The 15,000-nt window shown below is 44.2% G+C and overlaps 1 protein-coding gene across 2 annotated transcripts in view; it reads right to left on the bottom strand.

Moving 5' to 3' along the window:
- The window catches only part of tenm1 (teneurin transmembrane protein 1), a 99,399-nt gene that overhangs the window by 42,297 nt on the left and 42,102 nt on the right, over positions 1 to 15,000 (bottom strand). For both annotated transcript variants that reach the window (XM_066659388.1, XM_066659393.1), the window contains exon 4: positions 5,150 to 5,384. In XM_066659388.1, coding sequence (XP_066515485.1) covers positions 5,150 to 5,384 — 235 coding nt within the window. The remainder of the gene's footprint in view (positions 1 to 5,149; positions 5,385 to 15,000) is intronic.

Genomic DNA, 15,000 nt, shown 5'->3' on the forward strand with positions numbered 1-15,000 from the left:
GAGAAAGAGAGAGAGAGAAAGAGAGAGAAAATGGGGAACAGAAGAGAGGGAGGAGTTAGAGAAGAGGGGGAGAAATGAGTTGGAAATAGAGGAGAAGAGAGCGGGAAAAGGAAGAACAGAAGAGGGATGACAAAGCAGAGGAGGAGAGAGATGGAGGAGAAGGGAGAAGAGAAAGAGAAGGTAAGGAAGATAGAAAGAGCAGATAGAGTAGAGGAGAACAAAATGAAGAAAACAAGATGAAGAGAGAGAGAGAGAGAGAGAGAGCAAGAGAGGCAGAGAGAGAAAACAGAGATAGATAAAGAGAATAAGAATGAGCGAGTAAATGAATCTGATTGGACAGTGCCCCCCTCATTCCCCTCATCTTTAATTACAGCCATCCTGGAGTCTTAAGCGTCCAGTTAATTGCGCCCACGTAGCGTGAGGGGTTAACTCAGATAATATCGTCAGGATTAATTAAGATAATAATTGAATTTAAAGGGGTTCCTCTGAAGGCAACGTCATTATCTCTAATTACTGCTGGTCACAATGGAACCGTACACCCCGATGTGTTAACATCATTATTTACCCTTTAAAACACTGTCAAAATCAAACACCCCTGCTCTAATAATACCCCCACTCACAGTCCACTCTCTCACCTCCACTGACCACACATCGATTGTTCTGTAATTCTACAACAAACAGACTGTAGTCCATCTGTTGCTCTGCATACTTTGTTACCCCCCTTTCACCATTGTTGTTTAATGCTCAGGACTCCAACAGAGCAGCTACAATGTGGGATCATTCTGAGTGGATCATTGCAGTGACACAGACTTGGTGCTGGTGGTGTTAGTGTGTGTTGTGCCGATATGAGTGGATAAGACACACCAGTGCTGCTGGAGTTTTTAAACCCTGTGTCCACTGGCACTCCTACCTCATTGGTCCACCTTGTAGATGTAAAGTCAGAGAAAGTACTCATCTGTCACTGCACATTTTGTGTTGTTCGACCTCCAGGCCTGCATCACTGGCCACGAGACACTGTACTCTGGATGTTTTTGGTTGGTGGACTATTCTCAGTCCAGCAGTGACATTGAGGGGTTTCAAAACTGCTGTGTCTGATCCACTCGTACCAGCACAACACACACTAACACACCACCATCATGTCAGTGTCATGCTCTGTGGGGGTCCTAAGCACTGAAGAACAGGGGGAAAGTGGGCAATCAATGTGTGCACAGCAACAGATGGATTGCTGTCTGTAATTGTAGAACTACAAAGAACAGGACATGAATTACATACACAAAAACACTAATGCAATATTGGGAGTCTTGCCCAGAGATGTGTATTGTTCCACAGTGGTGTTGTTGCCAGAGTTGGGAATCGAACCCTGTTGTGATGTAGTTAGTAGACTTGCAGACTACGCTATGATGCGTGAAGGCCTGGCCTGAGCGGCAAAGTTTATGCAAACGAGGCCATGCATAATTTCAAGGCTGTTTAGGATTCAGACGTTTACACAGACTCAGCGAGTCGATGACCAATCGATCGTCCAGTGTGTAATCGCTTCTAGGGCCTTGTTTATATTCGCATTATGGTAATGAGGCAGGAACGCATCACAGCATCAATACAGACCTGAACCTCCTGTAAATACAGTGTATATATACATCAGAGAGAGAGAGAGATGGATTAGAAAGTAAGTGAAATAAGGAAGATAAAGAGACAGAGAGGTACAGAAAGAGAAAAAAGACAGACAGAATTATAGAAGAGAGAGAATGAAAGTAAGTGAGAGTGTGAGAGAAAGAGGGAGAGTGAGAGAGAAAGAGAGAGATTAGCTTAAGCGGTTGGTAAATCAATTTTCCTCGCTCTCTAAATAAACTCCTTATCAGCTCCTCACTCTCATTCTCTATTCATCCATCCATTCATCCAAACAAAACTCACCCTTGACTCTTCAGAGAGAAACACAACAGACAAAACACAACCGTCTACAAATGCTAACACACAGAAACACAGTGTCCCTGTTGAAACACACATTAAACAGAGCATTCCTAAGGAAACACAAACTGAAACATACCATTCCCATGGAATTACAAACTGAAACACAGGGTTGTCGTGGAAACGCACACTGTAACACAGCATTCCTTTGGTAACACACACTGTAACACAGCGTTCCTTTGGTAACACACACTGTAACACAGTGTACCTGTGGAAACACACACTGTAACACAGTATTCCTATGGAAACAAACACTGAAACACTACATTCCATTGGAAACACACTGAAACAGTGCATTCATGTGGAAACACACACAGAAACACACACTGAAACACAGCATTCCCATGGAATTACACACTGAGGCACAGGGTTCCCATGGAAACACACACTGAAACACAGCTTTCCTGTGGAAACTCACATCGAATCACAGCGTTCTTGTGGTAACACACACTGTAACACAGTGTTCCAGTAGAAACACACTTTGGTTGTTTCTCAATACAAAGTAATTCAAGTTGGTCTACTTGGTAGAACAAACCTCTACAAAGAAGTACAAGGAGTACAAACTCCTGAGGATAAGAGAACATTGTATGTTCGTTCTGTAATTGGAACACTGACGTACCTTATGAGTCACTGTCTCAGTGGTGGGAAAAAAGCCACCGTGCTTAGGTTGGTGCAAAATGCATTCTGGGATATCTGACACCCTCAAGTCTACAGAAGTCTCGTCTCAGTGAATCCTCAATATTATGGATGGAGCAAGAACACATCCAGGGAATTGGACTGTACTTGGCTTTTAAACGGAACAGGACTTGGGCAGCGACTGATGATGTTTCCCAAGAACATGAGAATGTAAGAACACACAAGAATGCATATTGAGAAACAGCTACTGTGACACAGGGTTTCCTGAGGTAGCACACACTGAACACAGCGTTCCCATGGAAACACATACTAACAAACAGTTCCTGTGGTAACACACACTGTAACACAGTGTTCTTGTGGAAACAAACACTAACAGGGTTCCTGTGGTAAGGATGTCCATGATTGGGTGATTCCAGTTCCTTGGGTCTCTCGCCTGTCCAAAGAGCTTCTTATATATTTCCATGTCATCAGATTCCAAACACCACAGCTCCCTACTGCAGCATCTCAGAAAAATTCCAGCCTCCCTTCATCATCGTCCTCCAATCTGGAGCTAAAGATCTTATTATGAACTTATAAATCGAAGTGTAAGCTCCTTCCTGTACTTATCCAGAGATTTGTTCCAGTGAAGGGTTTTCAAAGTCTCCAGAAATGGTTTCTTAAAATACCTAACCCAAAATTAAAAAGGGGATAGCGTTGTGTGAAAGAGCCCCCCGTGTGCCCCTCACATTCAAAATTTAAATCATGTCTGCTGTCAGCATTAAATCTTAAAGCGCATTAAAACAGGGCCGCGTTCAGCAGACTGTACCCACCATACTCAAGCCTCTTTAAGTGTTTGGGAACAAAGACCACTACAGTGAGACAATTCAGACCCTGAGATGAATATTACCATTCCCAATGCCAAGTATTCAGCAGAGGGGTTAAACTCCCCCTAGTCCCCTGCGCCAGTGGAGCTCCGTTGTTTGGAATGATGAAGCTCCATTCATTAAATAAGGGATCTAGGATCCAGAAAAATCAGCACCAGCACTTATGTGGCTCAGTGCCATCAAATCCACAGAGCAAAATTCCAACATCTACTATAAAGCCTTATCAGAAGAGTAGATACTAACTGCAGCAAAGTCAGAAGAGGTTATTACTTCTCTAGCAGGCACAGTAACAAAAGTAGGGGTCCTAAAACAGAGCCAGGGGGAACACCACAGGAAACCTAGTCCTTGGATATTTAGAAGGAGCTGGTTTATGGAATTGGATTCAGGGGAAGATGATGGAGCTCAGGATCTATTAAACTTGACTCTAATTGTGTTTTCACCTGTAGTTCATTTGCTCTGGTCTTAATCAGTAAGAAGTTTGTAATCTTGGAGCATTTTTCCCTTGGTTTAAAGAATTTTTAAAAAATGACCCGTCCAGCTCCACTTGGCCATAATGCTTTATTTGAGGCGCTGAGCTCTTTCAGGATCTTCTTTATCCTGACTCACTTAGGACGCCGTCAAGGTTTCTGCTGAAGAACTCACTATTTTTGAATCTAGCTGGTTCTTGATCCTATTTATGTTGGTTGAAATGTGTTAAGAGTGAAACAGAGGCTGGAGCTTGATCAGGAAGTTTGGATCCAAGAGGCTGGGAGTGACATGAAGGCAGTGGGAGGAGAAATTCAGCTTGAAAAGCAGATACAACCCAAAGCAAAGCCTGGAGCAGATCAGCTAATAATAATAAGCTCTGATGGAGGTGGAGCAGCATGAATAATGAGGCTGTGGATTGTGGAGGAAGATGGGAGGGAGATGAGGAAGATGAGATGTAGATTTTGTAAAAGATCATTGCAGATGTATTTATGACATGTCTGAAATTCATTCCTCACTGAAACCTTCTGTCAGTGTGTGTGTGTGTGTGTGTATAGAAAGAGAGAGAGAGAAAGTGGGCAGCTGCTCTATAAACTTCTCTAATGTGTGTGTGTGCGTATGTGTCCCAAAACAGACAGCTTCATTTCCTTTCAACACAAAGATTTCCTTCTCTCATCTTTTATTTATTTCTCCATTTCTCTCTTTCGCTCAGGAGACAATTGGCCATCCCTCCATCATACTGTTGTCTTTTTTTTCCTTCTAATCTCTTGCTCTCTCACTTTCCCACTCACGCACAAGCACACAGACATGCACACTCACTCACACACACACACGCACACACACACACACACACACACACACACACGTTTTTATTCTCTCCAAATTCACCAACAAAAAAAACACTCTTAAAACAACAGGCACCTAATTTTAACACAGGACGCTGTGAGGAATGGAACCTTACAGAGTTCTGATGATTGTGTGTGTGTGTATATGTATGTTATAATGCTTAGGAGGTATAATGTTGAACAATTCTCCTGTCCGTACAGCAAATTGGGGTGTAATTCCCAGCTCAGGCAGTGTCTAATCCACACTATAACCATCCCTGGACAAGACTCCTAACCCCCCCACAGTGTCCGTCAGGGACAGGACGAGGACAGAGACTCACTCTGGAGAGGACAGCGCATGCCAAGAGCCATGAAGTTGACAGTAAAGGATTCTCTGACCTGGTCTCCAGGGGGATGTTACTGTTCAGGGCCCAGGTGTTTTCTGATTGGTCGCAAGACTCCGGCCCAGTTTTGCTCTGGTCACCGTGGTGTCGGGCCGGAAGGGTGTTCCTCTGGATAAGCTCCGGACCAGCAGGGGGAGCCGGACGCACACACGTACAGGAAGAGTGAGGGGGAGGAGGAGGTGGGGGCAAAGGCCGGAAAGAGAAATGAGCCACGGGACTGGAGGAAAGATCTACAAAGAGAGAGAGAGAGAGAGAGAGAGAGAGAGAGAGAGATTTAAATTTTGGACCAACATATATACAGATACATAGACAGTTACGTAGACAGAGAGCTAAACACCTACTCACCTATTCACATATTCATTGGTTCACTTACTCACATACTCTGACTCCATTCACTTACATACTCCCTCAATCACACATTCTCATATTCATTTCATATATATGTGTGTGTGTTTGTGTGTGTGTTATAATCATCAAATTAAAAGAAGTAAACACTTGAAATATATCAGTCTGTGTGTAATGAATGAGTATAATATACAAGTTTCACTTTTTGAATGGAATTACTGAAATAAATCAACTTTTTTATGATATTCTTATTTTATGACCAGCACCTGTATATAGTCACTCCCTCCCTCATTCACTCACTCATAGTTAGGAGCTTCACCACAAGTTTCCTTTTCTATTTGTTTACTTATGGCACTTTTCCACTGTATAGTCCCTACTCTGTGGAACTCTACTGTACTCTACTTGGTCCCTCCCTGCTGGAGAGTTACTTTTTTTTAAATTTACCTGATAGAAAAATGGAAAAGTCCAGTAGAGTCTAGTAGAGCCGAGTAGTGTAGGGTAGGGACCCTGCTGTGGTTAAGCATCATTACTCTCTCCAAACCTTGTGCTCATGAGGTTAGCGTAGCCTAGCGCTACAGAGATACTATTAGCATCCAGTCCCCTCACATTAACTCCTTTAAAACTATTTCATATTTTCTAATGCAATAAGAGGTAAAAACAGGAGATTAACTTAAGGAAGGTATATGTGCGTGTGTGTGTGTCTGTGTGCGAGAGAGAGAGAGGGAGACAGAGAAAGAGTGAGAGAAAAACAAAAAGAAGGAAGGTTAGAGAGGCTTTAAAAGTATTAGCGAGATGCTCATTAAGAAGTTTAAGAGAGATTCCTGCGAGTCCTCTGCCGAAACACTCTCTGCATTTCCTCCACGGAATCGGGATTGAATTAGAGATTGATTCAGATTGTCCTGCAGATTAAATTTGCCGGTCTTTTGGTCTATGGTAATGTATTAAAGCGTTAGCCGTTAGCGCTGGGCAGTGAGATCAGACGTCTGACGCTAATGCAATCAAACGTCCATCATAAATTGATCCACAGCCGGACACACACTCCTTCAGCTGGACACACACTTTTTCAGCGCTAAGGGGAAGGAGGGATCATTAGCTGGAGCCAGAGGAAGTGCGTCCATCTTCAACAATTACAGAAGAACAGGAAACCATCGCTCAGAGAGAAGGAGAGCAGGAGAGAGAGAATAAAAGAGATGAAAACAAAAATTCAATCTAATATGATTAGAAAGCAATCAGCAGAGAGACACAGGACAAACACAGGAGAAGTCCCACAGGGACAGGGTTTGTTTTCCATGGGGTGGGAGGTGGGTACATTATTTGCCTTTTTTTTTAACAGAAATTATTGTGATTTGAGCAATTTTGTGTATTTTAATCCAGTTTTATTCACAGTTGATTCTGCTCTTCTGCTCAACATGCTCAGAGGAGAACGCTAACCGCTGGGAGGGCCAGAGAGAGGAGATATGCATTCTGTATCTTTTACTTTTACAGTAGAATATACAGTACTCTTATCTTGTGTGTGTGAGTGAGAGAGAGAGAGATGTCAGGTGTTGCTGATAATTGCCGTTTTGCGGAGGAGGAAAACACGCCACGAGAAGCAACAAAACATGACTCCTTGCATCACTCCTACACTCTCTCTTTCTCTCTCACACACACACACACACATGTGTAAACACAAACCCAAACCACACACACACGCATGCATGCACAAACACGAACACACACACACACACACACACACACACACACACACACTCACACAGAGGAATGGTGGTGAAGGACCATTAACCCTGGCTGGTCTCCATGGCAACAGAGACTGGCCCACATAATCCACTGCATGCACCTTTGACTGTTGCAGTGAGGCAACACACACACACACACACACACACACACACACACAAAGACACACACACACACACACACTCAGCTACAGTTTCTATACAAACCGCAAGCCCACGGTGTGTTTCTCTACCTGCTGGTTATTGGAAAGCTCTCAGATGTGTGTGCGCATGTTTGTGTGTGTGTGTGTGTGTGTGTGTGTGTGTGTGTGTGTGTGTGTGTGTGTATGTGTGTGTGTGTGTGTGTGTGTGTAAACAGATGCAGCTCTAAAGAGGCCTCTGTGCCACAGCATTCACCAACATTGAATTCCCAGACTCTTGGTTCAGACTGCTCTGGTGCTCTGGTTCCATTCACTTCCAGTGAAGAGCACCCATTTAATTTCATGCAAATGAATCAGCCCAGCATCATGCTTTAAACCTATCAGAATTTAAACAATAACTAGCTCTGCCTGTTTCCAGCTCCTGCAGGGTTTCTTCACCAATAGAAATGCTCCAAAATTACTGAAGGGCATTAATGAGTAGTGTGTTCCTCTCTTTGCTGCAGTGAAAGTGACTGCTGTGGAGAGTTGATGGCACTCAGCCACAAGGACAACAGGCAATGTTGGAAAATTACAACAGGAGCCCAGCTCCTTCCATCTCTGCTCCACAGCCCAGTGAAGGGGGGGGGGGGGGGGGGTTAAACCTCTCTAGCTCACACTTGCTATTGGGGATAGTGAACTCTGGGTCATGTGCAGCTGCTCAAGACAATCACATTCTTATACTCTTCTAAAGATAATCATGTATATCCACTTTTATGGATGTTTTGTTACTACATCATTTGAGCACTGCAGCTGTCTTTCACATTATGTGAACATTTCATGATGAATGGACCAATAGAAATGCTCCAAAATTACTTGGAATAAAATCTTTTTACATTGACTTCCACTAAAAGTGAAGAAGGTTTATTTCCTTCTCCTGTAAACTTACTATTTTGGAGATATATATTTTCCTTTGGACAGCAATGATACGAATGAAATGTGTCAAATTTTCAGCTGATGCTAGTGCGCAAAGTTTGCCATGTCAGGCCCAGTGTGTGTGTGTGTGTGTGTGTGTGTGTGTACATATAAACCGTCATATCATCACACATTTGTCTTATTTGGGTTGGAGTTTATGAAAATCAATGTGCATCGCTGGGCACAATTTACACAATCCAATTTCCTGCCTTTCTCCATCAGAGTAAGTAATATTCCTCTGCATCTGATAATCTAATCTACACTGAGGAGACGATATTATCATCCATCATGCATTCAAAACAAACTGACACACACCCTTCATCTCTTTCTGACACACACACACACACACACACGCCACTAATCCACAGAGCAAGAAAGCCTCTATATTTAATTTGAATAGAAAATAAAACACAGTTGAAAGCAAACATTTCAAGTTTGACTTGATAATCCTGAAATGAAAGACTAAAGGGAGAATATAAAAACTCCCCTGTTCGGTGCATGTTCAAATTAATATGTGGATCAGGAGTCACACAGCTCCAGGGACCTGGAGGTTGTGGGTTCGATTCCCGCTCCGGGTGACTGTCTGTGAGGAGTTGGTGTGTTCTCCCCGTGTCTGCGTGGGTTTCCTCCGGGTGCTCCGCTTTCCTCCCACAGTCCAATTGGCGACTCAAAAAGTGTCCGTAGGTGTGAGTGAATGTGTGTGTGTGTGTGTCTGTGTTGCCCTGTGAAGGACTGGCGCCCCCTCCAGGGTGTGTTCCCGCTTTGCACCCAATGATTCCAGGTAGGCTCTGGACCCACTGCAACCCTGAACTGGATAAGTGCTTACAGATAATGAATGAATGTGGATCAGGAGTCCACCAACCTACACACTGTGAAACAAGACCACACAGCTAGTTTTCTGTGTGCTGCCTAAGTCAGAAAACATGGGATAAAATGAGTTGTTCTGATTCTGCTCTGCTTCTGACGTCAAGTGCAGAGACTGAGAATTGCCCACTCCCCCCGTCGTCTCACAGCACTGGACCCTTGTTTATGTGAGAGCGCAAAAACAAGTTAAACACAGCAGAACAGATACGACAAGCATGGAGAAATAAGAGAACTGAAGAAAAAAAAACTGAGCAAAAACAGCTAAATACCAGAGCTTCTGATCCTTGATCCTCAAAGCTGTTCACTCAGGTCGAGGTGAACAGCAAGCGGTTCATTATCATTTAAAGGAACAGGCGCTGAAAGCGGGCGTTCTGAACAGGGCTGTTTAGACAGGGGGAGAACGCTGCTGTGGAGCTTGTGGGGTTTTGACCAAAGCAAATCTAAGACGTTTCATTAAGAACCAGAAATGTGTTTCACTGTGAACAAGAGGGGAATATGTCCCTTTAAAAGTTGTAATTCGGAATATTGTACAAGCGCTAAAAACATCATATCACACACAAACACACATGCACGCGCGTGCGCGCGCACACACACACACACACACACACACACACACACACACAGAAAGTAGGACTGTGTTTACAAAGCCGTGGCAGTGACATTAGATGGAAGGACGAGATGTTTTTTTTACTAAAGCATTTACACCTCCAACAGCTGGTTGCGTTCACACATCACAGCACACACACAGACACACACACACAGCAGAGTCAATCAACAGCACAAAGTCACCAAGATGCACTGTAATACATGGGCACATAAAAACAGAATAAACGTTTTACACACGTGCACAAACATGTGAGTGTGTGCGTGTGTGTTTGTGTGTGTGTTGAGTGTGAATAAACACAAGGATCAACTCAATTTGACCTTTACGTTCCTCAACATAAACATCCGATCAATAGCTTTAAAACCTTGACATCACTATGACATTATTTACATTAAACAAACATGCACACACACATACATTTGCATGGTGAATGCAAGTAAGAAATGTGTGTGTGTCTCTGTGTGTATGTACGTTTATTTCCAGTACACGTTCCACAAGCTAATCTGTTAATTAGCTGCATGGCTAACTCTACATCCCAGCAGTTATGATAACGCGCACACACACACACACACACACACACACACACACACACACACACACAGGCATTTGTTTTCAGAAATTGTGGGGACATTGCACAGACTTCCATAACTATTGTGGACACTTATAGTAACTCTAACCCATACCCTACCCTCAACCTCAGCCTAGAACCTGTCTGTGCACAACCTCAACCTCAGTCTGGAGCTTCTCTGTGCAGAAACTAACTGTGCACAACCTTGTTAAGTCTCTGTGTTATTAATTATCACTCAGTGTAATTAACAGGGCTTCGGTCTTGGAAACACTGCAGACATCTGAGAGCTCAGTGCTGGATTCGAGGCAAGAGTGTGATTATGTTTTAAATCAAAGCTGGTGATTAGTCGCCGTTCGAGTCTCGGACCCTGAGGGAGGGTCCGGCAGAAATTACACAGTAGCCGCGGCTCTGACAGGTCCAGCTGGACGCACGAGTGGAGTCTAATTCAATTAAAGAAGAGAGCCATGTTTATCCCAACAGGCTTCAGCTGGAACTGGAACTCCTAATACGGGAATCTATTCCTCCTTCCTTTCCTTTCCTTCTTCCATCAGCCATAACATTTAAACCACCTGTGTGTTAATGAACATCCCTCAACCTGTCCAAGCCCTCTGGATCAGACTTCATTCCCAACACAGAACTCTTTGTGCTGTTCCTCAAATATCAAACTCTACTGGACTTTACTGGACTGAACTCTCTGGTTTTAAACACCCACAGCTCCCTCCTGAAATGTATACGGTGTCATCTCGATCTCTAAAGGGGAAACAGTGAGCTTTGGAAACAACAACAACTAGGCTGTAATGTTAAGCAGTGTTCATTGTGTATTCATGTGTTGTTGTGGTTTGGGACTGAACACAGCTCTGTAATCAGTTCAGACAGATCAGAGCTTGTTTCTTCCTTGTTGCAGCGTCCAGCTCTGGCTGGATTCTTTTGTGTGCCACAGATCCAAGAAGCGTTGGACTTGGAAAAAATGCAGACGTGATCTCTGTTGTAGCTTGGAGATTTTACAAATGGCGAGTTAGGACCAGACGTCTGCATTGCGTAGCGTAGACTGACAACACTCCTTGGGAAAACAGCGCTTTGCAAGGTTTACACGTCACTGTTTAGTACGTACTTGGCTCGCTTGGAACCATGGGAGAGCAGGGACTAAAAACGAACCCAGTTCCAGGACCAGGACCAAATGTGCCTGATGGAAAAGCCAAAGAAACATGTAGAGCCAAGTAGAGCAGGGACCATGCAGTGGGAAAGTGCCATAACACAGGTCAGCACCACACATACCTGGTCAATATTCATCAGAACAGACCACCCTCGTACAATGCTCCTGGGTCCAGGTCTGATGCTCCTGTGTCCAGTGGGACCAGTGCTCAGTGAATTAATATTAAGTTTAAACTTAAGTGTTGCAGCAATAAAAATACTTCTCTCTAATATGTGTCAAGAAAACAGGGAAGTGATATAAACAAATCAATTAGGAGTGTTATTCACACATCTGCCTCTGTGTTTGTTTGCCAAATTCCCTCTCTCTCTCTCTCGGGATTTCCCATGATGCCTTTAGGGAGGTGATGTCCCCACTATCTGAAGGACACAGCTAAAAGGTATGTGTGTGTGTGTGTATGAATGAAGTGATTAATTTCTCTCCAACGTTAGGAAGGTGTAAGGATTTATAAGTCTATTCAGACAGAGAGAGTGAGAGAGAGAGAGAGAGAGAGAGAGAGAGAGAGAGAGAGAGGTGTAAGGGTAGTCTGGCCTCAGTTGGTAACCAAGAGAAGCTCTAGCTCCATTGCCATGGAAACCTACACCAGGTCGCCATGGCAGCAGCCAGCATCTCTCACCCTGCTCATACCAATAATCATAGATTCAGGGATGGAGGACACACACACACACACACACTTACCTGCTCATATGTGCAGCAGTGTGTAATAAATGAGTTTAGTTCATACACAGAACTTGTCTCTCACAACGCCCACCCCCACCCCATACACACTCCAACCCATGTTTCTCTCTCTCTCTCTCTTTCTCTCATGTATCACTTCCCAAAGCTAAAATCCATCATGAACTCTGCAGGACGCCCCTTTTCCGCTGCAGCAATCCTGTGCGTGTGTGTGTTATAGAGTTTGTGTGTGTGTGTGTGTGTTTGTGTGTGCTTCTGTATATATTACAGCCTGTGGGTCAGGTACATTAATATTCTTTGGACACAGTAAAGCAACAGAGTTCCTCACTGATCCGGCTGCTTTAAGCTGTGATGACTGTTCAGACTTAAGTGACTGAGGCAGAATGCCATCAGATCCTCACAGCAACGTAGTGAGGTCCTGGATAACGACATCCTGGTTAAGAGACCTGCAGAAGCAGATATCCTCATTCTTTTGACCATGGAGAGCATCGCAAAACCTACATTAGGAGAATGTAATTTTTTTCTAATGATGGATGGTCTGTGTGTGTGTGTTTGTGTGTGTGTGTTTGTGTGTGAATGCTGTTAAAATCCGGACTGATCCATGATTCATCCTCTGAATCTCTTTGGACACGACACACACACGGCTTTATAATTCCTTCACAAACTGATCAGGATCACTCCATCCTTCCTCCTCCCTTTCTCCGGGAGCAGTGCTTCCCTCTGCCTCCTCTTCTTCATCCCTCTATCCCCTCTGCCTCTATCCCTTGCTCCTGAAGGATGTAAACACAGCCGAAGCCAGCTAGCCCCACTGCTCCAGAACGCTAGCGCTGAGGCGTTCACATGGCGGGGTTTGTGGTTTTGGCGGCTCCCCGTCTCTTGGGAATCTCCTCACAGACTGAGGAATTAGCTCTGTGTGAGTGTGTGTGTGTGTGTGTGTCTGTGTATGTCTGTGTGAGATTAGCGGCTAACAGCTAAGTCCCTAGGTGGCGGAGTATAAATGTATCAGACTGTAAACCAATGCCCAAATTTCAAACTACTGACCACAAAGCTAACCTGGGGCAATTAAATCTCACTCTGCCTGCTCAATGAGCTACCCCAGGGTGATTAAATCTATGTTGCCCACTCCATAATCTACCCCAGGGTGATTAAACTTTCGTTGCTTGCTTCATGAGCTACCCCAGGGCAATAAAAGCTCGCTCTGGCCATGATTTTACCTCTGTTGCCCTCTCCATGAGCTGCTCCAGGGCAACAAACCTTTGGCTGCCCACTCCATGAGCTACCCCAAGGTGATTAAACCTTACTCTGCCTACTCCATAAGCTACATAGGGGCAATTCAATCGTTTTGATTGTGCTCAGCTTCAAGTGCAGAGACTTTAGAACGCTCTGCCTCCTTAATCTGAGTCTTTCCAAGATAAGTTTATATGCAGTAAAACAGACACCAAGAGCATGGAGGAATATGAGCACTGATTAGAAACAGAGAAAACGAGAACGGAGAAGAAAGAAAACCAAGCGAAAACAGCTAAAAACCAGAGCATCTGCTCCTCGTTCCTCATGGCTATGCGCTAGAGTCAGAGTGAACCGTGAGCAGCTCATTATCATTTAAAGGAAGAGGAACGATGCACTGAAAGCGGCAGTAGACAGGGGGAGATCCTTTGGGTGTGGATATGGACACTTTAATTGTGCTCTATCATTCATCCTAAACACAGAAAGACAATTTTGAGTTTTAATCTTTTACAAAAAAAGTCTGGAAGCAACTCTGCTGAAGCCTTTTTTTCTCTTGTGTCTAACTCTCTACATTCCCCAGCCTGTGTGTGTGTGTGTGTGTGTGTCTGCAGCCTACACACGTAGCGGTGCCATCTGTCCAACTGTAAAACCTATTTATGTCATATGAGTTATGAATGCAGACGAATTCAAACAGCAACATCAAACCACACACAGCTTGTATCGACCCAGCTGCTGCTTCCCGGGGGGTCCAGTTACTGCTGCCCAGGGGCCGGAATGAGGCTTGGCATTTTCTGCTGTCAATAAGAGCCATAACATTAAAAACCACATGAAAATAACTAAGAAATATACCCACCCTGCCTTCAAATATTAAAGTAGCCGCACCCAGTCACCCAGCTGGAGCTGTGATTGGTTAAAGACCTCATTTACATATTGCAGCCTTATGCAATATCACGATTATAAAGAACAACAAGAACAGCTGTGAAACCAAGGATGTGAGGCACAGTGATGTACTTTCTATTCCCTCCTCTCTTTCTCTCTCTCTTTTCCCCCTCAAACCACTTTCTCCTTCTCCCTCCCAGCCTCATCTCTCTCTCTCTTCAGTCACTCTATTCATCCCTCTCTCTCCCTCTCCATCATCCTATTCTCTCTCCTCATTCCCCTCTCCCTTCCCTTCCTCTCTTTTTATCTCCTTCCATTCTCTTTGTTACTCACACTATTCCATTCCCTGTCTTCTACATCTCTTTCTCCCTCCTTTTTCTTTCTCTGTCCCTCTTTTGTTCTTGTTCTCTATCTCTCTTTCTTTGTTTTTCTCACGCTGTCTCTCTCCGCCTTCTTTCTTCCTCTGTCTCCCTCCACCCTATCTTGCTATTTCTCTTCCCTTCTACCTTTCTTAGCTCGCATCTTCTCTCTCACCCCTTCTCTGTCCCATCTCCCCTTACTCTCTCTCTCTCTCTCTCTCTCTCTCTCTCTCTCTCTCTCTCTCTCTCTCTCTCTCCCTCACCCTCTCGCTCTCTGTCTCTCGTTCAGAAAGA

The sequence above is a fragment of the Hoplias malabaricus genome, chromosome 2 (assembly GCF_029633855.1).
Source record: "Hoplias malabaricus isolate fHopMal1 chromosome 2, fHopMal1.hap1, whole genome shotgun sequence".
Classification (NCBI taxonomy): Eukaryota; Metazoa; Chordata; class Actinopteri; order Characiformes; family Erythrinidae; genus Hoplias; species Hoplias malabaricus.